General features: G+C 43.2%; 2 protein-coding genes across 2 annotated transcripts in view; one reads left to right on the forward strand and one right to left on the reverse strand.

The window, feature by feature from the left end:
• Nemp2 (nuclear envelope integral membrane protein 2) overlaps positions 1-19,628 on the reverse strand; it is a 62,000-nt gene extending 42,372 nt beyond the window's left edge. Inside the window, 7 exon segments of the mRNA XM_087210724.1 lie at positions 1,087-1,312; positions 3,698-3,812; positions 4,584-4,677; positions 6,920-6,992; positions 7,112-7,343; positions 11,095-11,210; positions 19,330-19,628. Coding sequence (XP_087066850.1) covers positions 1,087-1,312; positions 3,698-3,812; positions 4,584-4,677; positions 6,920-6,992; positions 7,112-7,343; positions 11,095-11,210; positions 19,330-19,396 — 923 coding nt within the window. The 5' untranslated portion in view covers positions 19,397-19,628.
• LOC147828238 (uncharacterized) overlaps positions 11,204-23,775 on the forward strand; it is a 33,441-nt gene continuing 20,869 nt past the window's right edge. Inside the window, exons 1-3 of the mRNA XM_087210723.1 lie at positions 11,204-11,519; positions 16,633-19,283; positions 19,621-19,799. Of these exons, the coding sequence (XP_087066849.1) occupies positions 19,130-19,283; positions 19,621-19,799 (333 nt within the window). The 5' untranslated portion in view covers positions 11,204-11,519; positions 16,633-19,129. The remainder of the gene's footprint in view (positions 11,520-16,632; positions 19,284-19,620; positions 19,800-23,775) is intronic.

Genomic DNA, 23,775 nt, shown 5'->3' on the forward strand with positions numbered 1-23,775 from the left:
CCGGCAATGCAGGACTCATATGCTCAGGTGGTAATCAGCTCAAGCTGAGTGGTAACTGCTTCTCTGGTTGAGGGCACACTGCAGAATTCCCCTAGTCCTCCTGTCACCCAGTCTCACCCTGGCCTGTCCCTGCATAGAAGACAGACCAAGCTGCACCCTGGTCAGTTGCTCCCTGCAGAGGGAATCAGACCAGATTCATCGGCACGGGCTGTGATGCACCCCAACCCAGGCAGTACCCACCTCACCTGCTGCCTCGGAATGGTACCAGATGGGCCTTTTCTCTCTCGGGAACTCTCCATGCTTATTCACCAAGGCATTTTGGTTCATTATTTAAGATTCAGCACAGTGATATCAATTGCAGGACAGCTTTCCTGAAATTTCTGTATATCTTAGTTCCTAGGCAAGCTCTATTTATTCATTTATTTATTTATTTTTGAAATAGGGTCTCGCTATGTAGTTCAGGCTGGCCTTGAACTCATGATGACCCTCCTGCCTCAGCCTCCTGAGGGCTGGGATTACAAGCAAGCACCACCACACCCACTAAGCTCTGTTTTAACATTTAAAATATAGAAATGGATGCCTATATCTCCTCAAGTGCTCCCCAGGGCAGGGCCCATCCCCATCTGGGCACCCGACACAAAAGCAGGTGCTCAGACTCCAGGGCTGAGGAAGACACAAAAAGCCATGACAACAGAAGTCAATTCATCTTTATATATTTTCAAAAGGCTTAGGCCTTAAGTTAAAACCTAAGAGAAAAGAAATCCCTTCATACAGTGGACTGAAGAACACCTTCAATCATTTATGATTCATTTCTTTTTCCTAATTCTTATCTTATAAGCACAACTAATATCACTAAAGCAGTCTGTGACTTTAATAAAAGAAAATGTATCATAAAAGTAGAAATTTTAGGTAACCCAGGGCCCAAGTGATTTTACCATTGAGTTTAATAAATTTGAGTGAGCTCTAACAACCTAGTAACTGGTTGTAATTATAAGATCAAATATGATATGCACAAAAAATGCCCCAAACAGTAAATAAAACCAGAGCCTGTTGTGTCACGTTTCTGGGAACAAAACCGAACCGTACCTCTTCAGATAACTGAGCGCTCTTAGTGGGTAGTGCAGACTCTAGGAGCACAGGAGCAGCAGCATTGCAGCGTAGGCGAGCTGAGGCACCGCCACGCCGGCGTGGATCAGGACCAGGGACAGCAGCCGCAGCGCCCACAGCAGCAGAGTTCTGCTCCGGGCCTCAACAAGAGGCCCGTGTTTGTAGCAGACAGCAAAGCTTAGACATCCGACTAACAGGACATAGCCTGGAAAAGAAGAAGACGAAGGCATAAACATATAAATCTGAACTTACAAAAACTAAGCGAAAACCTGGGAAAGTCTCGACTTAAAAGTGCTACCAGAAAACTTGACTTTCTTTTTTTTGCGATGAAAGTTGAAAAAAAATCTTACTTTTAGAGCTTCATTTTCATACCAAATGAAATATTAGGCTGCCTTTTGTAATAATGTAGGCTTTATAATCATTTTTATGATATAAGAATATGATCATATATATGGTGAATGTTTGAATTAGAAAATGTATTATAAGACACATTGCCACTAATCCCCCTTGTTCAAACACACATCCCATCATTCTTGCCACATTCTGATACTTCTGGAAGTTCATCTTTTGCGAGTCTTTATGAAATGTCATTAAAAAATGGTGAATGTCACCGACAAGTGCCATCCATCAGAAAGGCAGGCTCATAAAAACATTACAGCGTGTCCTCATCCACTTTATTCACTGGATGTGCCACTGTAGAACCTCCTGCTCTTCCCCAAGTCAACACGATCATGAAAGGTAAAGTTCTGAATCAAATCAGGACATCTAGGCAGCCACAACTAAAGACACTAGTAATTAAAAAAAAAAAAAGTAAACATTCACTGTATTTTTCGATCCTGTCTCATATAAGCATGTCTGTTTTCAGTCCAGTGACCTAGATGGGCAAATCTTATCATGGTTGTTTGGGTCAGAAATAAGTCACAGTGGATGTCACTATCTGCTATAAGCCTTATCTTACATTTTTTTATCTTCTTGTCACAAATGGAAAAAGTAACTTTACAGTGGCAGGCGGGGTCAGATGGTCACTCTCCTAAGCCAGTGCTTAGTTAACCGTTACTAGTGGTGTGACTGCGTGGTACCGTGTTTTCAGATGTGGGCCAAGGTAAAGTGCACATCGCCTCCTATTCCACCCAAAAGGGGTAATTTATATCTAAGCAAACCTCAGGATCTAATCGCCAATGTACAGGACATGTCGGGGAGAGAGAGATGAGTGGAATTATGCCACAGTCATCAGGTAAATCCAGAAGGCGGACAGTCTATGAGATAACTCCCTTGGTCTTTTCAGCATACCACCGTGATTTAAAAAGAAACTACTATGGATTAAGAGCTTTACAGAACATAATGGATGCAGGCTATGTTTCTAGACTACATACTAGTTTTTTTCAAATCAGCCATTAAGGACAACAGGGAAATTTTAGCATGATCTGGATAATAGATGATTTATGTAATTATTAATTTTTAAAAAATTTAATAGTGGGGCAAGGGCTGTAGCTTAGTGGTAGAGTTTCAATCCTCAGCACCAAAACAAACAAAACAAAACGTTATTTGACGATATAGAAAATGTTCTTTTCTTTTAGAGATGTGCAGCAAAGTATTTAGAGGTCCATACCATGTCATCTGTAATTTACTTAAAAGTACCTGACATGAAAAGAAAAATAAGGGGTTAGGGACACAGCTCTGGCAGAGGGCTTGCCCAGCATGCCTGAGGCCTCGCATAAAGTTTTCAGGTAAAAGAAAAAATGACTGCTTTTGTTTCAGGCGTGGTATGTTTATGTGAAAAATTTGGTTCTAAGGGTTCTCTTGTCAATTATTTCCTAACTTAAAAACATTTTTTTGGTAACAAAACAAGGCAAAGAAATTTTTTTAGTCTCCTCTTTCTGAAAAGTCATTTTTTAAGTCAATTTATAATTAGAATTTCTCACCTTTCATACTGAATAAATTACGAAAAAAGAAAAGAGCCACATTTTTGAGAAATTTTGACAAGTTAGATGTGGATAGAGTTTAACCACAATTCAGAAACATATGTAGTCATGGGGACAAATTTTTTTTAAAGCATTTTTTCCCAGTACTGGAGATTGAACCCAGGGCCTTCATAATGATTGTATCGTCAGCCTTTTGTATTTTTAATTTTGATTTGATACCGGTTTTGCTAAGTCACTAAATTACCCATGCTGTATCTGAACATGTAATCCTCCTGGCTCAGCCAGAGAGCTGGGATTATAAGTGTGCACCACTATCCTTGGCTTTTTTTACTCTTCTGGTCATTACTATAGAAAACTAAGAAAGACTATAGAGAAATAGTTTAAAATGAAGCCTGAATGAACTGAAATCACCAGTTATGAGGATAAAATGAGTAAAATATTACTTTAATAGCATCTCTCCTTAGTTCAAAATGAAAATTTAGACGCTGGGGAGAAACCCATGTTGAAAAAGTCCTCTGGTTGTACTTTCAGCTTCACTGTAACAGAGTGCATTTTTTTTCTCTGGTACCGGGGATCGAACTCAGGACCTTGTGTTTTCAAGGGAGGCGCGGTGCCACTAAGCTAAATCCCTGGCCCAACAGAATGTGGTTTTAAAAATATTTACCTACCTAATATATATTTTCCGTTTTCATACCACAGCCACTTCAGCTCTTCCATCAATTGGTATATACCATAAACTGAAGCAAACCAACAACCAAGCATTAAAGCCAAAAAGGTGCTATACTGTGTACAGAAGAAAATAAATGACATATTTTTTTGGTTCAGTCACTCTTACAAAAATAGAAGAAACAAATAAACCCTTTGTATTAGAAACTTCTGCATCAAACTGAACTGAAGTCAATAGCATCTTGTGACTCAGGGCACAGTCCTCAAACAGTATCAGCTCTGCTCGGGGGGACTGTGAGAAATGCAGACTCTCTGGCCCCCTGCAGACCAGAGCCTGCATCTTACTAAGATCCCGGGGGCTGCCATGTACGTTAGAGTTGGAAAAGCACTACTCAGAAGAATGTGCTTATTTCAAAGTAACGCTTGTGCAATAAGCTTTAATAGGTAAATGCAACATCACCATCATAAATTAATACACTTTACCTTCAGCTAAGTTCAGGGCCTTATTTTGTTGAAGGTGTGTTGGAGAACTACTAATCACAAAGAAACCCTTAGATGTAGCAATGCTATTAATTAAGGTCACAAAGATTTAGCATCATGAGATTCCCAAGTTCTGCCAAGATGAGAAAAGCTTTTACTCAATACAGAATCTCTTTTCATTCATTAAAAAAAATTACCTACAAAAGAGTATCAAAAAATGTATCACCAATACTTAATAATTTGATAAGCCTACATATAGTAATAATTAAAAATGTACTCTCCACAAAGACACATTTTAAAGTAAGTTTAAGTTAAGAAATGCATAATGAGCTACATAATTTCCATTAGTTTTTTGTATCTATGAGGTCATAGTTCCCATGTTTTATTTATCTGCACATAGTAACCTACCTTTGGGATGTATCTTTTCACCAACAGCAGGACAAAGACTAATGTCATCACAACACCTAGCACCGTCCCTGAGGTGTAATAGAAAATGGGGCTTCTGTCAAGACAAGAAGATTAAAAACTGTTTCAATGCTAAGTGGGACTTTCTATATGGAACATATATTTGATACAGCAATGGTAGCCATAATGAATACTATGGAAGAAAAACACAAAGGACAACTCTAATCACATCTTATACTCTTAAAATTGAAGTCAGTATTTGAAATGTATGGTAAATACCTTGTCACTAACTTCAAAATGAATGCTTGAGTTACCTTCTCTATTCAGAATCTGATCTGACAATAACTGAGCACCTGACACATAGGAGCCAACTGTCTGAGACCTTTACATGCATCCACAACCATCCACATCTAAGTTTTACAGAGGAAATTAAAGCACCAAGAAGCTTTGCTCTCCCCCTAGTCGGGCATGGTGGCACAAGAGGATCCAATTCCAGGCAACTCAACGAGACTATGTCTCAAAACTGAACAAATGAATGAATAAATAAATAAAGATTTACAAGGGGCTTGGATGAGAAAAATACAAATTAAAACTACACTGAGATACTATCTTACTCCAGAATGAATAGCTATCATCAAAATATCTAAAAATAACACATGCTGGCAAGGATATGGGGGAAAAGGAACCCTTGTACATTGTTGGTGGGCATATAAACCATTGCAACCACTATGGAAATCAGTGCAGAGATTTGTCAAAAACCTGAAAATTGAAATTCCATTTGACCCAGCTACTTCCCTCCTAGGTATCTTCCCAAAAGAGTTAAGATCATATTATAAGGATACATGCATACTCATGTTTATAGAAACACAATTTATAATAGCTAGATCTTGGAAATAGTGTATACACCTAATAGATGAATGAATAAGGAAAAGGTGGTATTTATATACAATGGAGTATTACGCTGCCATAAAGATAAACTTGAGGTATTCACAGGTAGATAGATGCAATTTGAGAACATAATGTTAAGTGAAATAAGTCAGACACACAAGTTCAAATATTGCATGGTTTCTCTTATACGAAACTTCAAATACTTCCTCAAATTATATATTCTATTGTTTTAATTATTTCAATATATATGCTAAATTGTTTCACTTATACTAAAAGTTTATCTTAGTTCATTGAAAAGAAGCTTGTTTTATTACCTGTTTGTTTCTTTTCTTTTTTTTTTTTGGTACCAGGGATCGAACTCGGGTCCTTGCGCTTGCACAGCAGGCGGCAAAACCACTGAGCTAAATCCCGGCCTGTTTGTTTCTTTTTTGTAAGAATCTTTGGTTTAAGTTTCGTACTGAGTACTTTGAAGATAATAATACACAGGGTTAGTCACTATTATTACTGCTTTATTATTCGGTTGTGAAAATATTCTTTTCATAAAATAAAAAATGGGGGCCAGGGATGGAGCTTAGTGATAGGGCACCCCCGGTAGGATCCTGGTCCTCCTCCACATACACACGTCTCCCAAGCAGGTACATGCTACCTTGGAGACCCAGGGTCACAGTGCACTCCTCAGAGTCCAGCTCCACTCTTCCTACCATGTACTGTACACAGGGTCAGGCTGACAAAGCCTTGGGATGATGCCAGCCATTCCACATGCTTGACTGTGCTATCGGGAAGACCTCAAAGATGAGCACTGCCAAGAAGAGCTGACAAATGCTGGGTACTAACTCGCATGAGCAAGTTGGGAGGTAAAATATTAGAGGTTGCTTTTTCATGAGGAAATGGCAAGAAACAAAACATCAGAATAACATACTGTTCTCAGAGTCTGATATTTGTTATGTTCAATCTTCTGTATCAGAGCCACCTCTAACATAACAGAGCAAGCAGACTGATTAGAAAACAGGAGGATGAAGCTTGGCTTTGACGAGGATTGCTCGTGTGATGATGGATGTTGGTTTTTTAATCATCAATATAAGGAGAACAATGGGGCCAGGGATTTAGCTCAGGGGCACCATGCCTGCCTTGCAAGCACAAGATCCTGAGTTTGATCCCCGGTACTGGAAAAAAAAATATGAGACCAATGACACAGAGCTCACGTAGTTGTTATGGAAATACTGATGCACAAAATACTGTATGTGAAAGCCCTGTGTACTACACATCTGGTTACACACATAACTGTTGCTGTCTTTACAGATCTTTCAAACACTATCTTTACATCTGTTGTTTGCAAAACCTAAAGCAGGAACTGCAAGCTCTCCAGAGGTGTGCAAATATTTAGCACAGAGTCAAACATGGCCTATCTCCTTTTGAAATCACAAGTTAAGAATGTAAAAATTAATATTTACTGGCTTAAGGTCTTTGCATAAAAGTAAAGGACAATGCCTGCCACAAACACAAGGAAGAGTTTGAAATCCACAACTGGAGTAAAAAAAGATACAACAAATATTTTGTGTCAATATAACATTGGTAAAAGAAGAGACAAGTCATTCCAGAAAAACTGAATCCAGGAAGCAAAGTATAATAAAAAACAGACTTACTATTTCGATTTACACTTATTGTATAGACATATGTCTTCTTGATGGGGTTCACAGTGAAGCACACAGTCTCCTTGTATGGACTGATAGCTATGGTTATTTTATTAGACTCCTTTGGTGTCCAAAAGTTATGAAATATACATTTGATAACAGATAGAATCGTTTCTGGATACTGGCAATTATGCCTTTCTGTGATATATACAATACTAAAGAGGACTGGACTGGTGATGTTCACCTACAAAACAAACAAATCCATAAACACAGAAGTAAAAACTTTTCATAAGCTTCTTAAAAGGGTGGGCAGAGGAGGAAGGAGAACCTAAGACTGCCTGAGGAAAGGACATATAGATGCACGCAGTCATGTTCTGGTCTTCAGGGCTGACCCTATACACCTACATTTAGTCCAAACACACACTGGACCACAAACATCTTTGAAAATGGATGCTTCTTCTCCTGAGTTACAGTTGTCTTAACTCTTGTGTCCCCTCCAAGTCTCATCCATTTGGAAGATGATGCATCATGGGGCTGTTAAACCCATCAATGCATACGCCCACTGATGAGTACCTAGCTGAATGTGCTATTAGGAGGTGGGGTCTAGTCAGAAGATGTGGGTCACTGGGAGTGTGACCGGGAAGGGTGTATTCTTGTCCCCAGCTCCTCCTTTTCCTCTCTGCTTACTATCTGCCATGCCCTTCCACCATACTGTTTCTGCCTTGGAGCCAGCCAACCATAGACTGAATCATCTGAAACCTTGAGCCAAATAAACCTCTCCTCCCTTAAGTTACGGGTGTGGGGTATTTTGTCCCCAAAATGGGAAAGTGACTAATACATCTCTCTTCTAGCAAGTCATTGTGGCATGTAAGAGACATGTAAGGGTCTCTCCATTCTGGGAACTCTTTCCTTGTATGCTCTTGTCTTCCACCTCACCTCAGCTAATCATTCTCATAGCTGTGCCCTGGACCCATGAGTAGCAAACTGCAGCCCCCACACACCACCTGCTATCTCTCCAGCATGTCTCCTTTGGCACCCTGGCCCCCCACCAGGGATCAGAACATCTTTTCCCTACTCCTCACCCCCTTGATGTCCTCAGTCCCTTATTACCCAGCTAAATTCCATGATCAACATAAGCCATCCATGACTCCTTTGCAACCCTCTTGCTTTGTTGTGAAAAATGCAGCTCTCCACCTACTGCACTCTTGCATTTGTGCTACCATATCCATCATAGAAACACACAGCAGATTCGCTTCAAATCCTTGACAGTGAGCCCAAAGTGGGACCTGGAAGCTATCATCATCCACACCCCACATTCCTATGCATTCATTCATCTACTCTCAACAGATGATTTCCCAAAGACTCCTGCAGCTCCCCATCCTCACTCTCAGCTGATGATCTTTCTCAGCAGTCAGTGTCGCCCTGCTCCTCTGCCCACAGCCACCTGCCTGTCAGCATCTGCAGCCACAGGCTCTCTGCCAGAGAAAATGAATATGCTCCACTGAAGGCAAACCTGAATGGCCACCTTGCTCTAACAAGGACATCTCACTGGCACTTCTCTCTACTAGACCATACCTTTATTTTCCCATTTAAAACAACAAAAACAACAATCTTTTAAGAACTCCACTTTCCCATTGCTGTCTCCTGTTTCTATACTTTTTACTGCAATACAATTCCTTTTTAAGTTGCCCAAATCTGCAGGCTTCAGTTCCTCATTCTCTCCTTGGCCTCTTTTGTCAGCCTCTCACCCCCACAGGCTGTCCTGACGAAGTCACCATTGCCACCACATTCCTAAACTGCACGTTCAGTTACTTCACCTCTGCCACTGCTGGTCTCTCCCTTCTCTCTGTTACACTTTCTTCCCAGGACTTTCACTTCTCGCTCCTCTTTTCTGCTGGCTCCTTCCTTCTCCCCAATTGACCCAGGCTCAGCCACAGTCCTGGCTGTCATCTGGATATGGTCTGAGTGTGCCCCCAGGGGTTCATATGTTCGGAGCATGGTCCCAGTGTAGCAGCACTGAGTGGTGATGGCGTCCTAACAGGGCGGGCCTGATGGGAGGTCCTCAGATCACTGGGGAGCTGCAGCACTCTGCAGAGCAAGTTGTTAGAAGAACAAGACTAATCCCTGAATCTCCTTGGCTTCCTATTTTACATGTGCTCCTGCCGCTGCCACCCACCATGAGGTGATGCAGCCCATGGGGGCCCTCGCCAGAGTCTGGGCCACGATGTCCAGACTTTTAGCCTCCAGAATGGTAGGCCAAATAAAGCTCTTTTCTTTATAAAAGTAGCTTGCTTCAGCTATTTCATTACAGTGATGAACAACTAACACAGTTCTTTTCTCCATCTAATCTCACTCCTTAGTCTCATGGTTTTAAGTACTATGTCTATAAAGATACAATGCTGCTTACTTTTGCACAAAGAGACACAGGGAAGATACCAGGAACTAAGGCATGATTGCCTACAAGCACCAGGTGAGAATAAAGGGACTGGGGGCTGCAGGACTGACGCTTCTCTCTCTGAGAACATTTCTGTGAACAGTTTTGACTTTTAACCCATATTAATGTTGTATATACTCAAAGATAATATTAAAATCAACCAAAATGGGTATAAATTCTGATGAAAACACATAAAAACAAACAGTATTTTGAGTGAATGATATAGCTATACTGAAGAGGGGTGGATGGGCATGAACCAACCCAAGGAAGTTTTTTGTGGAAAACTTAAGACTCTACGCCCTCAAACTACTGTACAGATAAAACACTATAAACAAATATCAAGCTCCTCTTACTAGGTTTGGTTTTCTAACAGCATAACTTAGCAATTCTGAAACTACTTTCAACAAATTCCATACTAGGCAAATAAATACACTGAGGATGGTGGAAAGTTACAAATATGGAAAATGGAAGGCTAGAATGAACCCTGTGATCTTGCGATATCAGAACTCATGGTTGTAAATAAGCAGAGAGAAACAGATGTACGCGCAGGGTGTGTGTGTGTGTGTGTGTGTATGTGTGTGTGTACAGCAATGATATCCTAGTAACAATCACACCTCATGCTGAAATCTCCTTGGAAAAATATATGATTGCAGGGTTGGGTCTAGGAAACTGTCTGAGCCTAAAATATCTTGTTTGCTAGAAAATAAAGTAGTGCTCAAAAAGGGATGCAGGAGGTAGTCGGAAGGAGTTCCCACTTGCCACATATGGGACAAGGTGAGTATCAAAATAATTAACAAGAGTAATGGCTTGTATCCCACTGAATGAACTGGCAATTCATAAGGTTATGTAGATAACAAGAAAGTAATTAATAAATGGAGTAAAATCTCTTCCCTAGTAGAATGCCAATGAATGTAAAAAGAATAAATGAATTAGAAAATTACCATTTGATAAACATCATGATGATAACTGGTTCAAGAAAGCATCATTAATGGATTATAAAACTAAGAGGTATAAGTTTGATGGGGAAGAGAGTATCTACAGTTGGAAATTATCTTCTCAAAATATTCATTGAGGGGAAATGGTAGTAATTTTAAAGTAAGGGCATGACAAACACTGCAGTGGGTGATTAAAGTGGCATGCATTATTGGTAATGGTACAAATCAACATCATGTACCTCCTGATAACAATGTTCCTCCTGTCCCCCCAGCCTGGAGCACTTGTTCCCCACATACCCTTCTGGGTAACTCACTTTGCTGAAATCTTTCTTAAATGTTACCTTTTCAATGAGAACCATCCTGACCTCTCCTTTTAATACTGTAACCTGCCACACTGTACTCATTTAGATGGTGTATTCACTTGGAGTGGTCTGGAAAGGGGCTGGAGGAGTGTATGGAGGAGTAGATGTCCCCTTCCACATCCCCCTCCTCACTCCTGTTCGTGTTCTGGATGTCAGCTTTCATCCTGATACTCAGCCACATGCCACACCATATGTACTTTTTATTCTTGAAATGGTGTATTCTCATTTCCTGTCCTTAAGACATGATTTAAAAGTAGGCCTTACCTCCGGAGTTGACCACATATATGTCCATTGTATTTGAGAATTCGGGTTGTAGCAGTAACAGTGTGACCCAGCAGTTTTAATTAAATCCATTTCCTTCAAATCTTTACATCTTGAAGCTGAGAGATGGAAAAAGAAATAATTTCCAAAATATATGACCACCTAGACTCTTAAAAGTTTTTCCAATGGGAGATAGTAAGAGTTTTGACATTTTGTGACCAGTAAATTCTTTTACATGGTAATTATATTCCTTTACTCTTTCCAGTATAGCAAGAACCGCACAGAAAGTATGTCTGGTGTCAATCTCTTGTGACACATGGAGGGCACGGAAGGTCACTGAGAACAAGCCTGTCTCCAGTCCTGAAGTGGAGGACAGGGGTTGAGAGCTGTGTCTCAGAAAGGATGAGATATGGGCGGAAGACTGAAGGGTAAGATGGAGGGCAGGGGACAGGGCCAGGGCTGGGGGGTGGCAAATGTGCACAAAGTCATGGAGATGAGAGGACTTATGGGAGTGGCTCAGCTCGGGACTGTGTGACTGCTACACGGAGAGAACATGGAAGGAGTGGAGGGGGACCCGGAGACCTCACACCTGCAGCTGGACCAGTAACCAGTGCTTGCTCCTACACCAATAATGTGGACTTCATCTTGAAAGCAGGCGCTGAAGAATTACAGGTGAGTATCAGAGCCCCTGCAGGACAGTGCTGACAGCAAAAGGGCTTCACTGAGGAGAGATCAGTTAGGCTGTGGGCCGGGGTAAGGCACCAATGACAAGGCACTGTGAAGCTCCCAGACACAACAGCAGCAGGAAACCTGGAACAGCTCTAGGCCTGGAAGAGCAAGAGGAGGACCCCGTGTTACTGGAGCTAGGAACTAAGTGAGGAAGGAGAAGGAACAGACTCAAGAGCCCACTGGACATGAAGTCAACAGGCTTTGGAAATTCTTCTGCAGGAGGAGGGGAAGAAATGCTATGAAAGTTCCTGGTGAGTGGAGAGATAGTGAGGGCCTTCACCCAAGAAGAAATACTTGGGGGAGGAAGGGGTGAGCTCAGCTTTGGACATACGTGTACCCTGTTTTCACTGGTGGGACTAAATGAAGACAATCAGTCTGCAGCACAGGAGAAACTGGGCTAGAGATGGCTGGAGGCACATATATACTGTATGAGTGTTTGGTACAAGTACATGTAGTATATATACTATATAATAATTATATACAACACAACATGTGAGAGAAAGAAAAACAGGTGCTGTATACAGAATGTTAATGTGGTAAATGCTACAAAAATTAAAAACTAAAGGGGTTCAATTTCCTTGGTGACCATGGGTGTATTTGCATTTAAAATGAAATAAGTTCTTCTGAATCCAAGATAGCATGTCAAACAGAAAGTCTCTCAAATAGAAAACAGGAACAGGGAACCTTCATGGGTACCCAGAGAAATGGGCCTTATGCCCAACTCCCAGCTCCTCTAAGGAAAGGGTGACCAGCTATGTCTACAAAAAACCTGAAATCAAGCTAGAAGGTCCTGCTACCCCAACGTGGGGGAAGGCTTGGGTGACCAGCAGTAACCAGTCAGCAATCACATCCCTTTAGGGAATAGTACTGAATGAGCTCAGATGGGTCCCTGTGTGAGCTTGAAATGCCCTTAGCATTCACCTGGAGAAAAGTGAAGGCGGACTTGGGGAAGAGATCCTGGGGAAGGATGCCCACCTCCTGAAACACAGCTGCCTGAGCCTCAGGTCTCCCAGGAGGCTACACAGAGCAGAGTTCCATGAGGACCCAGGGTACACCACTGTGACAGTCACACCCTTCCATCCCCACTCCTAACACTGTGAGGAAATACATCTGTTTAAAAACATATCAATGGGGCCAGGGATGTAGCTCAGTGGTGCTGCCGCCTGCCTCACAAGCACAAGGTCCTGAGTTCGATCCCTGGTACCAAAAACAAAAACAAAAACACACAAAAAAATAAAAACACATCAACAAGTTTTTAGTTGGAGAGTCTGAGATGTAAATCTAAGAATCCAGGGTAAGAGCCAGGTTTCAAAGCGGTAAAAGAAGGAAGCTCAAGAGGCTCTGTGTTAAATACAGGACACTAAAAATTAAAAACGCACTCCTGTATGGTCTATATGCAAGAGCCCAGCACAGACCACAGAACCAGTGCTCGGAATGGAACACGCCCACCAGCAGTGCTAGGCACTCCAGGGCCTGAGATGCACTCCACTCCAGCCGAGGGCAGTGTGGGGAAGAGCAACCCTGGATATCAAGAGGTAGACGGTACCTGCAGGAAAGAATGAGAACCCCGAAGGGCTTGATCGCACGAGAGCTAGCGTGTGGTGAGCGACACAGCAAGGCAGGAAGGCCGCCTGGCTGGCCTGCCCGCATCCCGTCCTCTGCTATGGGCTCTGGGCAGGAGCCGCGGCCAAGCTGGATGCCCAGGCTTGAGAACATGGTCCTGGGAGTCCTCTCTACAAGTGAGGGGTCTACCTAGCCCTGCAAAGGAGCGCATTCCAGGAAGACAGGTGAAGGACATGCGGTCTGGGTCCACAGCCCCAGTGGTCCCAGGACATTACAAGAAGGTTCACTTCCGTCCAGTGCTGTCATCACTGTGTGCCTGTGCTTCTTACGGGTGCCTCCAGGGCCCTCCCAGCAACTCCTCTCCTGGTCAGCTCTGCCACCCAAGGGCTGAGTCCACGTGCACAGAGCAGTTTCCTTTTGCTGAGGGTCTGAGGAACTACCCTCTGTGTGGGGCTGAACTCTGGCACGAGGTCTTTCCCACCCGGTCCTAGGACTGACTGTCTTCTAAAGCGTTTGACACCAGCAGCTTCTATGTTAAGAGCAGTCACATGCAGTCCGAGTATGGTGCCATAGTTTGAATTTGCGTCAACAACTCTCCGTCACCAAGCCACATTCATCTTGCACTTAGGCTACCGTAACAGCCTTCTAGCTGGCCTCCCTGCTTGCAGAAGCGTCCCACAGCTGGTGTTGGCTCCCATTTCACCTTCCTGGGCAGGTCCCTCTGACCCACTGCCCGAACTCACACACCCAGCATGGGCGTCTGCTTCCTGCTGACTCTGCTTTTTCTGTCTTCATATTATATATGAATATATTAACTCCCCCTACAGAGTTAGGGACATTGTGTGTTCATCCGTGTATCCCACAGCATTTAAATATCTGTCATCTGTGCGTGTGGAAATTCAAGAGAATTAAAGGATTACATGAGCAAGTGCAGCCCAGCCAGGGAAAACCCAACCAGTTTTGCTAAGAGCCTCACCAGTGCCAGTGAGCACCAGAAGAGGAGCCCGTGGCCCTGCCTTGGAGCCCTCCTGATGCAACAGGACACCTTCTCAGCCTGGGCCACTGCCACCCCTGCAGAACCCACACACAGATGGCCATATGCAAAGCCTCAGGCTTCCTCCTCTACCTCATCACCACTGAGCTCTTAACCAGAGGGCTGAGCCTGGGGCCCTGCAGAGCTCCTGGCCAGGGACCACCTTCTCGCTCCTCACTGGATACAGGAGGGGCAGGGGAAGCAAGAAGTGCAATCACCTCTGTGTATCTTGTGTATCCTGGTTAGCAGGAAAGAGCCTGCTCTAAATTGCCCCTCAGACTTCAAGCACATCAAGGGAATAACAGATGGAGGGAGGCCACCTGACTACTGTCAACTAGACACACTACTAAAAGCATGTTGCCAGCAGTATCTCCCTGCAATTCTCCACAGTGGCCTCTGGGTCCCAAGGTGAAGCTGATGTAGAATTTACAAAACACACAAGACAGTATAGAGAGGGTGTCAGCATTCACGCTGTCCTCTGGTGGTCGTGTTCTTATCCCCTCTCCTGAGGTGAGTGCATCTCAATCAACCCACACATGAATTCTGAAATATCTAAAAGACCAGCAGCTCTGTCAGCCACAAGAAGGTACAGGCCTCACCCCAAATGAGCTCACGGGAACCATAAGCCATGACCTAATAGGACAAGACCTGAGACTGTGGCTTCTGACAAGGCTGCTGTCAGAGACCAGGTCTTTCTACTTAGGCTGGTTACCAAAGTCCTGTCTTCCCTAGGCTTTTCTCCTCCTTCCTTCAGTAACCTTCAAGACTGCTCATTGTCCAGGTGAGCTGGAAATAGAAAACATCATCAGTTTGACTGTTTCACCTCTGTCCTCAAAGAAGCAGGGACAATGAAGGCCAAGAAGCCAGCCGCCTATCCGTATGTGAGCTTCACTTACTCATGCAGCCCTCGATTTTGCTGGCTAATTCTGCTATGAGGAACCTCTTGCTGGCAATTGTGGGCGACTCAAGATACATCCCAACAACAATGCCTGCATCATGCAATCCAGAAAATGGAAAAGATTTCTGAGAATTTATAAAAATGCAGTGACAATCATTCATTTAGCCAGAAGGGAACAATACCACCTCGGGAGACCCACTGCTCCCACTTGGGGCTGAAATATGCCCTCACCCTGGAGGGTGCTCCATAGCCAAGTTGCTAACATCCTCAAATCCGACTTGGGGTGGGAGAGAGGCGCTCTCAGTCCTTCTGAGAAACCTGACTTCTGGACAGCATGCACTTCTGGGGCGCTGTGTCCACAATACAGTACTCACATCACCATGGGGTGCAAGTCAAGGTTACCCGAACCTGTGATCAGAGCCCTTGGGCCAATTTATAAATCTTCACCTTCGATAATTTTAGGACTGCAGGAGTCCTCCCTGTACTGTGGTTTCACTTTCTACAGTTTCACTTACCTGGTCAACCATGTCCAAAAATATTAAGTGGAAAATTCCAGAGATAAGTTTTAAGTAACTTTTATTACAGTATATTGTTATAATTGTTTTATTAGCTTTATCTTATTATTAGTTACCATTGTTAATCTCTGTACCTAATTTATAAATTAAACTTGTTTGCAGGTAGGTGTATCTAGGAAAAAACATAGCATAAATGGGGGTGAGCACTGAGGTTTCAAGTGCCCACTGAGGGTGAGCTGCGTATTACCTGCTTTAATTAATAAGTTAAATTTACAATTACTCGTCTGAGCCTTGTGGTACATGCCTGTAAGCCTAGCAGTCTGGAGGCTGAGGCAGGAGGATCACTGAGTTCAACACAAGCCTGGGCTTCACACCAAGTGTAGGGCCAACTTGAACTACATAGTAAGAACCTGTCTCAAAAAACACACACACACACAAAAAAAACCACTCCTCTGTAGTATTTTTGCCACTTATTAGTAAATGTCTAAGTATATATTTAAATTTAAGAGTTTGGTCATACATGTAGTAAAAATATTCGGTCAAAACTTTAGAAAAGAGCAGGTAGTACTTAAACTGACTTACCGAATATTCTAAAAATAAAAAGCACAAATACTTCTCAAATCTCAGATCTTAAAGTACTTCCCATATAAAAATAGTAACCAACATTCCTCTTGAAATTTTAGCCTTTGATGGCTCTCATATAAAAAACTATCCTCAAATTAAACTATAACAGAATAAGAATAAGCACTTATTAAATTACACTGATGTTTTCTCCTTTTGACCTGTAATTCTTTTTCTTTTAGGACCAAAGGTGGGGAAAAAGAGCAAGAAAAACAAAAAGCAAGCACAAACCAGCCTTCTCTTGTGGGAGTTCAAGTGCAACCAACTGGTCCCAGATGGGGTTAGGACTGTCCTTGGTGTTCCTTTGTAAATGTATGCTTAAAGGTGTAGCACACAGGTAACATCTCTATTCTACTAACCCCAATTTGCTTGACTGTTTTTAATCTGAACACACACTTTGATTTTTCTTCCTTCAAGACACAAGAATGAAAGTGAGATCAACAGGTGCTAATGTGCAGTCAGGTCTGACCTAAATTCCAGGAGAGATCTTCCTCCGCCACAGAGGAACAGAAAGCTGTGAAACGGAAATGACCTATCCCTGTAGTGTAAGCCTGGGGAACCTTCCTGTGACCTGAACCTCATCCCAGGGACCTCATCCAGTGGTGACAAATTACAGTAATCCTCGGTGTGAGGCTTCTCTTCCTCTCAGCCAGGCAGCCACTTGTGCCTCCAGTGCAAACTGCCTGACTTTCCTCCAAAGAGGGTGACAGGATGTTCTCACATGGGAAGGAATTGTGTGTCCCCAGGACAGAATTTCCGACAGGAAGGGCCCTGTGTCCCATCTCCACCCAGCCTCTCCTGTAGTAGATGGCCCCACTTTATGGAAGGATGATGTTCAGTAGCTCTGCCTCACCTGTAGTTTTGCTCACTGAGGCTGCAGTTACCAGTCTGAAAATACTAAATAGAAAATTCCAGAGATACACAATTCATAAGTTGAAATAATTTATTGCAGCATATTGTTGTTACTGTTCTATTAGTTATTACTGCTATTCTCTTACTGTGCCTAATTTCCATTAAACTTTACTCTAGGTGTGTATGTACAGGAAAGCAGTACACACAGGGATCTCTGACATCCACTGGGGCCTTGGAACAAGAGTATTCCCTGTGGATGGTGCACCTAATGTACCAGCTGTTTCGTCTCCTCATACATCAACTTCAGAGCAGCAGTAGTTCTCAGGCCTGGTTTAATCCAGGGGTTCCAATATGGTGGCCCTGGGACACTACAGGATGGTTCGAGCTTGGTACTTCCTAGTCTTTCTATGTGCAATCGCAAGCCTCACTTGATGCCCACAGAAGCTGCTGTTGCTTAGCTGCAGACTAGAACTTTATCAATTCAGTAGGCATCTTCCATGTCTCAGGCAGAACAGGAGCCCTGGTAAGCATTTATGTACGTTTCCAATAAACAAAACTGAAAATCATTACCATTAAGTGTGGTAATACAGAAACCTGAAGAACACTGGGTTCTCTGAGGCAATTAAAAGGTGCAGAAAATACTGGATACTGTTCGGCAGTACATCTTCATTTTCCTGTAAGAAAACTGGTCTATAAAGACTATGAGCCTCACCCCAGGTTATATCACAAGCAGCGGCTGAATGTAATGCCTAAACCAGACCCTGAGGTTCTGGGTGTTGGTAGGGCTACTTCTAATCCTCTGGCTGCTACCATGCCCAGAAACCCTCCTCCTTAGGGAGGTCTGTGTTTATTTTTTTCAGTAGTATGTACTTGTTACATTTTTTATTACTAATCCTTCATTTCCCAATCCGTAAAATGGGAATATAACTGCTACCTACCTCTAATGAGCTTCTAGGATTATTAAATACAATAGATAATTAGGCTAAAGAACTTTTAACACTGCCCAGGGCATGAACACCTGCTATGTGTTTGATGAAAGCTGGCGCACAGTTCCCCAAGGTGGAACTCACTGCATGTATCTGTTGGCTGGCAGCTGCGGCAGAGCAAATACAGTAACTGCCTTCTCTCTTTCTTCCTTAGAGTCCTTCCAGGAATCCATGGAATCCTGGCTTTGTGCGGGAAGGCCAGTTCCAGCTTAAAGACAACACTTGGCACCCTCCCTTGCAACCGGGGAGTGACCAACAAAATGAAGGAAGAGCGTGAAGGGTGCGCTCAAGAAATCCTTTAAAGAGTGTTATGGGCAGGAAACTGAAAGAAGAGAGGAAATTAAACTGACAGCAAATCACAAGCAGTTCTGGAGTCCAAACTCGCGTTTTCTGACTCCCCCTGGGATCACCCCGCGGACGATGACCACCACGAGAAGCTACCAGTTCTGGGCACACCATAACGACCCAGGACCCTGGAGGTGTCATCAGAAGCCTACACATGACCAGTTAGGTGACTTACCCAAGGTCACTACAGCCAGTCAAGGGCAAGGGAGCGTCTGGCTCATCCTCAGACTGAAGCTCTTACCCTCTCCAGTCTTGAGTTTACAGGAATAGCTAGCGATATAAGGCGTTTTGTTTGTTTGTGGTACTGGGGATTGAACCCAGGGCCTTCGAAAATGAGCTACAACCCCAAGCCTTTTTTAAAAAGAAGGTTTTCTTCCTGGAAACAGGGTCTCCTAAATTGCCCGTGTTGGGCGCGAACTTGTTGTCCTCTGGTCTCGGCGTGCGGGGCGCTGGGGTTTCGGGCGTGCACCACCACGCCGGTCAGTAACGCAAACCGATGGACAGTGCTGCAGGCCCAGAGCCCAGGGCTGGGCGTGCCCATGACGGGCTGGGTGGCTCCGGACAAATCAAAGCAGCTGTGCGCTTCGGCGGCCGCGGGAAAACTAGGGAACGGGCCTGGCTTTGCAGTTCCTGTCCTGGGACCACAGAAGGTCCGGGTCCCGGGGGACACGCGGGGGCCCAGGGGGCCCCGGTTACCTGAGAGCGCCGCGTCCTCCCCGCGCACGGCGCCCGCGGGCCCCAGCCAGAGCAGCGGCCACCACATCGCCCGGCTCGGCTCCGCGGCTTCCGGGTGGCCGCGGGGTGGCGGCGGAAATGGAGCGGCCCGCGCGGGAAGGCTCGGAGGACCCCTCGTCGGGCGGGAACCGCGGGGTGGGGGGGGTGGCGGGGGGCGGGGGGGTCCGGCCCGCGTCCCTGCCCTCCTCGCGGCAGCGCCCCGCCTACTCAAGCCTCTCCCCGCCTCTTTCCTGTTTCTCGCCCCCCGTCCAGGACTCGCTCCGCCCTCCGTCCGGCCTCGTCCCACCTCCTCGGGCATCGCCCCGCCCTCCGCTAGGCTCCGCCCCACCCCGGATGCTGTCTGGCGCCAGGAGGGGCTGGCGGAGGGTGTCTCCTCCGTGAGGTCGACTGAAACTTTCGCGACCCACGACCCTTGGGCTTGGGGCGCCCGGGTGAGTGACAGCCAGCCAGCTACGGTTTTATAGATAAAAGCCAGTGTCTTTGTTTCACCTGTTTCATTCCCGTCTTTGGTAACTAACGAACAGGAAACTGGGTTGCTTAAAATAAATGGCTTGTATGGGTGAGCTCATAAATAAACATTTCAAAGGACAAAGAAGCTGTAAAAGTTCCTTCACCAACATAACAATCATGCCTCAAAAATAGATTGGATTAAAATATATATAAAGATATATTGTGTAAGTCTTAAGATTGATAATTAGGATGGTTTTAAGAACAGACCTTAAGGCGCCAGAACCCATTAATGTGATTTAATATTCCATACTTGACGAGAACACAAAGTCATTTTCTGTTTTGTAACTGGCCTTCTACTGAGATCCCTTAGAAAATCCAATGTGAGAAATCACCCTCTTAAAAGTAGTTCAGCCTCATTTTTCCTGAAGGTCTGAGCACGATGGAGTAGGGTTTCCCTTATCTAAAGGAAGGCTTAGCCAACTGCCCTTAAGCACTTGGCACCCTATGAATACCATATATGACTTTTTAATGTCCAGAAATTTCCTTGTAAGGGACTCTTCAGGGGGATGATTTTTAAAAAATAAGCCATGGGTCACCCTTGCAGGGTGTCTCCAGAGAAATAGCAGTTCCTGGCCCAGTTTTTCCTCTAAGTTCCTATAGTGATGGATGCATTGCCTCTTGCAAGACAGCTTTTTTTTTTTTTTGGTACCGGAGATCGAACTCGGGTCCTTGAGCTTGCGCAGCAGGTGAGGAAACCACTAAGCTAAATCCCCGGCCCTCAAGACAGCTTTTTGACCTAGCCACATTCATTATTTTGATTTGGCTTAATGTTGGATGCCACTGTGAAAAGTGACTAAAAGGAATAGATTGTTGAATGATGACTCCATTTTCCTGCAGATGAATCGGTAGGGAAATAAGAGTAGGGCTGGGAATTTAGCTCAGTGGTTCCACAGCCTGCCTCAAAAGCACAAGGTCCAGAGTTCGATCCCTGGTACCGAAGGAAAAAAAGAACAGACAGTAACATACTAAATATTTACACTATTCATGTGGTAGACCCTTAGTAAACATCTGTAAAGACACTTTATTGAAACAACATGTCAGAAACCATGTAAGCCGAGAATATGGAGTGACATATTTGAAATAGTGGAAGAAAAAAATACTGCTGATCCCCAATTCTATACCCAGCTACAATATCTTCCAAAAAATGAAGACAAATGTTGCTTTTCCTCTTTTCTGATAGACTTTCACTACAAGAAATGTTAAAAGAAGTTCTTCAGGGCTGGGGATTTAGCTCAGTGGTTCCACTGCCTGCCTCGCAAGCGGAAGGACCCGAGTTCGATCCCTGGTACCAAAAAAAAAGTTCTTCGTACAAAAGGAATATGTGACAGATGGAAATTTGTATCTAGACACAGAAACAGCTCCAGAAATGACAAAAATGAAAACAAAGCTTTGAAATTAATCACTTTAAAAGATAATTATTTAAAGCAAAAGAAATTGCAATGTATTGTGATGTTTATACATCTTTAGAATTAAAATATATGACAATACAACAAAGGATGAAAGAAAGGGAAGGAAGCATACTGTTATAAGGTTCTTATATCACATATGAAATAATTTAATAGTACTTGAAGTTAGACTAATAAGTTAAAGGTATATAGTATAAACCTTAGAACAAACACTAAAATCTTTTAAAAAGAAGTGTAACTAATAAACTAGTATAAAGATAAAATGGAATAATACAGTAATCTAAAAGAAAGCAAAAATATAAGGGGTAAAGGTTGAAGAATAAGTAGACAAATAGAAAACAAATAAAAAGATGGTAGATTTAAATCCTATTATATGTATAATAATAGAAAACATACATGGCCTCGACACCCTAATTAAAAGGCAGATATTGCCAGCTAAGGTAGACACTGTCAGCTAAGCTTATTTAAACAATCTACAAGAAACCCTGAAATGTAATAAAAAAGAAATGGTGCAAAAGATATGCCATATAAATACCAATCAAAAGAAAACTGAGTAGTTATATTAATATCAGACACTGTATACTCCAAAGTAAGAGATGTTACTCATAATTAAATAGGTTGGGGATGGCCTGAGGTTCTCTGTTTCTAACAAACTCCCTGGTCCAAAGATCCTATCTTGGGCATTAACTAAGCTACTCTACATAGATAGATAGATAGATAGATAGATAGATAGATAGATAGATAGATATTGGCAGAATGAAAGCAAATAGAAGGACTTCAAGATCAAACAGTTGAGAAGACAGCTTGTATCACCCCACAATCCCACAGTGATGAATTGCGTATTCGATACAGTCATGCAAGCTGAGCATGATGATGCAACCCTGTAATCCCAGCACTCTGGGAAGTAGAGGCAGGAGAATTACAAGTTTGACCCCAAATGGAAAATTTGGCAATTTAGCAAGACTCTGTCTCAAAAAAAAAAAAAGCTGGAGATGTAGCTCAGTGCAAAGGCCCTAGGTTCAGTTCCCAGTACTAGAAAAAAATATGTATATATATTGTCATACACTGCCAAATCATGTTTTAGTCAATGGCAGACTACATAAAGGTACAGTGTACACCATAGAGCCTAGGTGTGTAGTGGGCTCCACCATCTGGGTTTGGCTAAATCCACTCTGTGATGTTCACACAATGACAAAATTGCCCAATAATGTGTTTGCCAGAATACATCCCTACTGTCCAGTGATGTGTGACTGTACTTTTAAATTCCTACAGGAAAGAAACTTGTAATAAGCAGCCACTAAGATGGTCCCCAGTGATCCTCTCCACCTCCTGGTCCTCATTCCCTTGCGAGTTCCCTCCCACTCAGTGTGGGCTGGAAATACTGACTCACTCCTAATGAATAGTTTATGGCAGGGATGGTGTCACTTCCAAGGTTTGGTTGTAGAAAGATGGGATTCCAACGTGAGTGCTCTCTGTCACCCTCTCTGGTCATTTACACCCTGTGTGGGTGAGTGGAGGTTTCCAACAGAGGCCTGTGATGACTGCAGCCCTTGCTGATAACTTGATGCAGCCTTGTAAGAGACCCTGAGCCCAAACACCTAGTAAGCTCCTCTGAGATTTCTAGCCCTGGAAAACTGTGAGACAATAAGTGTTCATTATTCCCACCTGCTAAGTTTAATTCATTATGCAGCAATCAATAGCAGATAGAAAACTACTTTAACTTTCCCTACCCAGTATTTAGCTCTAAGGTTTTTTCCCAATAATGCCGTCTTGTTTCCATAATAATCTTGTTTGGTATTGCAGAATCATTGAGGAATTAGACACAAGCACTTGGTTTGTGTTTATATTCTACCAGAATTTAAGCCATAATAATTATTTTTCCCAAGCTGAATCTATGAACATTCCATGCACAAAGTTTAGAATCTTAAGTACAGTAATCATAATCATCATGGAGTCTTATTTTGAAGTCAAATTTAGTTTATAAAGAACTCGAGAATGCATAGGCTAGAATATTACAGTACTGATAAATAAACATGTTTGAGCCATGATGGCAATGAGAATAACCCTCCACCCTAAGACACCAAGGAGAAGGAGAAATACAGGAAGACAGAATGGAAATTGTGGTCACGTTTAGGGTGCCTAAGGGTCCTTGGATGGCATCATGTATAAATGCTTCCTTCTTGCAAGGACTGGCTGGGATTAACAAACTAATCGCTGCTGTCCATTGTTTTAAAATTACACCAAGATTTGTGTGCCTATTTCTAGGAGATGAATTATACAGTACTGATTAAACAATAACAACAAAACCCTATATAAACAGGGCTCCTGCAGAATCTTCTGTTCAAAGCCTCCTGTGCAGACTTTCTTTCCACATTTCCATTAGAATATATAAAGTGCTTGCCCATCAGTGACTCAGTAAAGTGAGAAAGTTGAAGTCATCATTAAATTTGCCCAGATGATATAAGACGATTGCATCTGAATATCATCACTA

This window comes from Heterocephalus glaber, unplaced genomic scaffold, assembly GCF_053883595.1.
Source record: "Heterocephalus glaber isolate CG9 unplaced genomic scaffold, H.glaber_assembly_v1.0 deba00001190, whole genome shotgun sequence".
Classification (NCBI taxonomy): Eukaryota; Metazoa; Chordata; class Mammalia; order Rodentia; family Bathyergidae; genus Heterocephalus; species Heterocephalus glaber.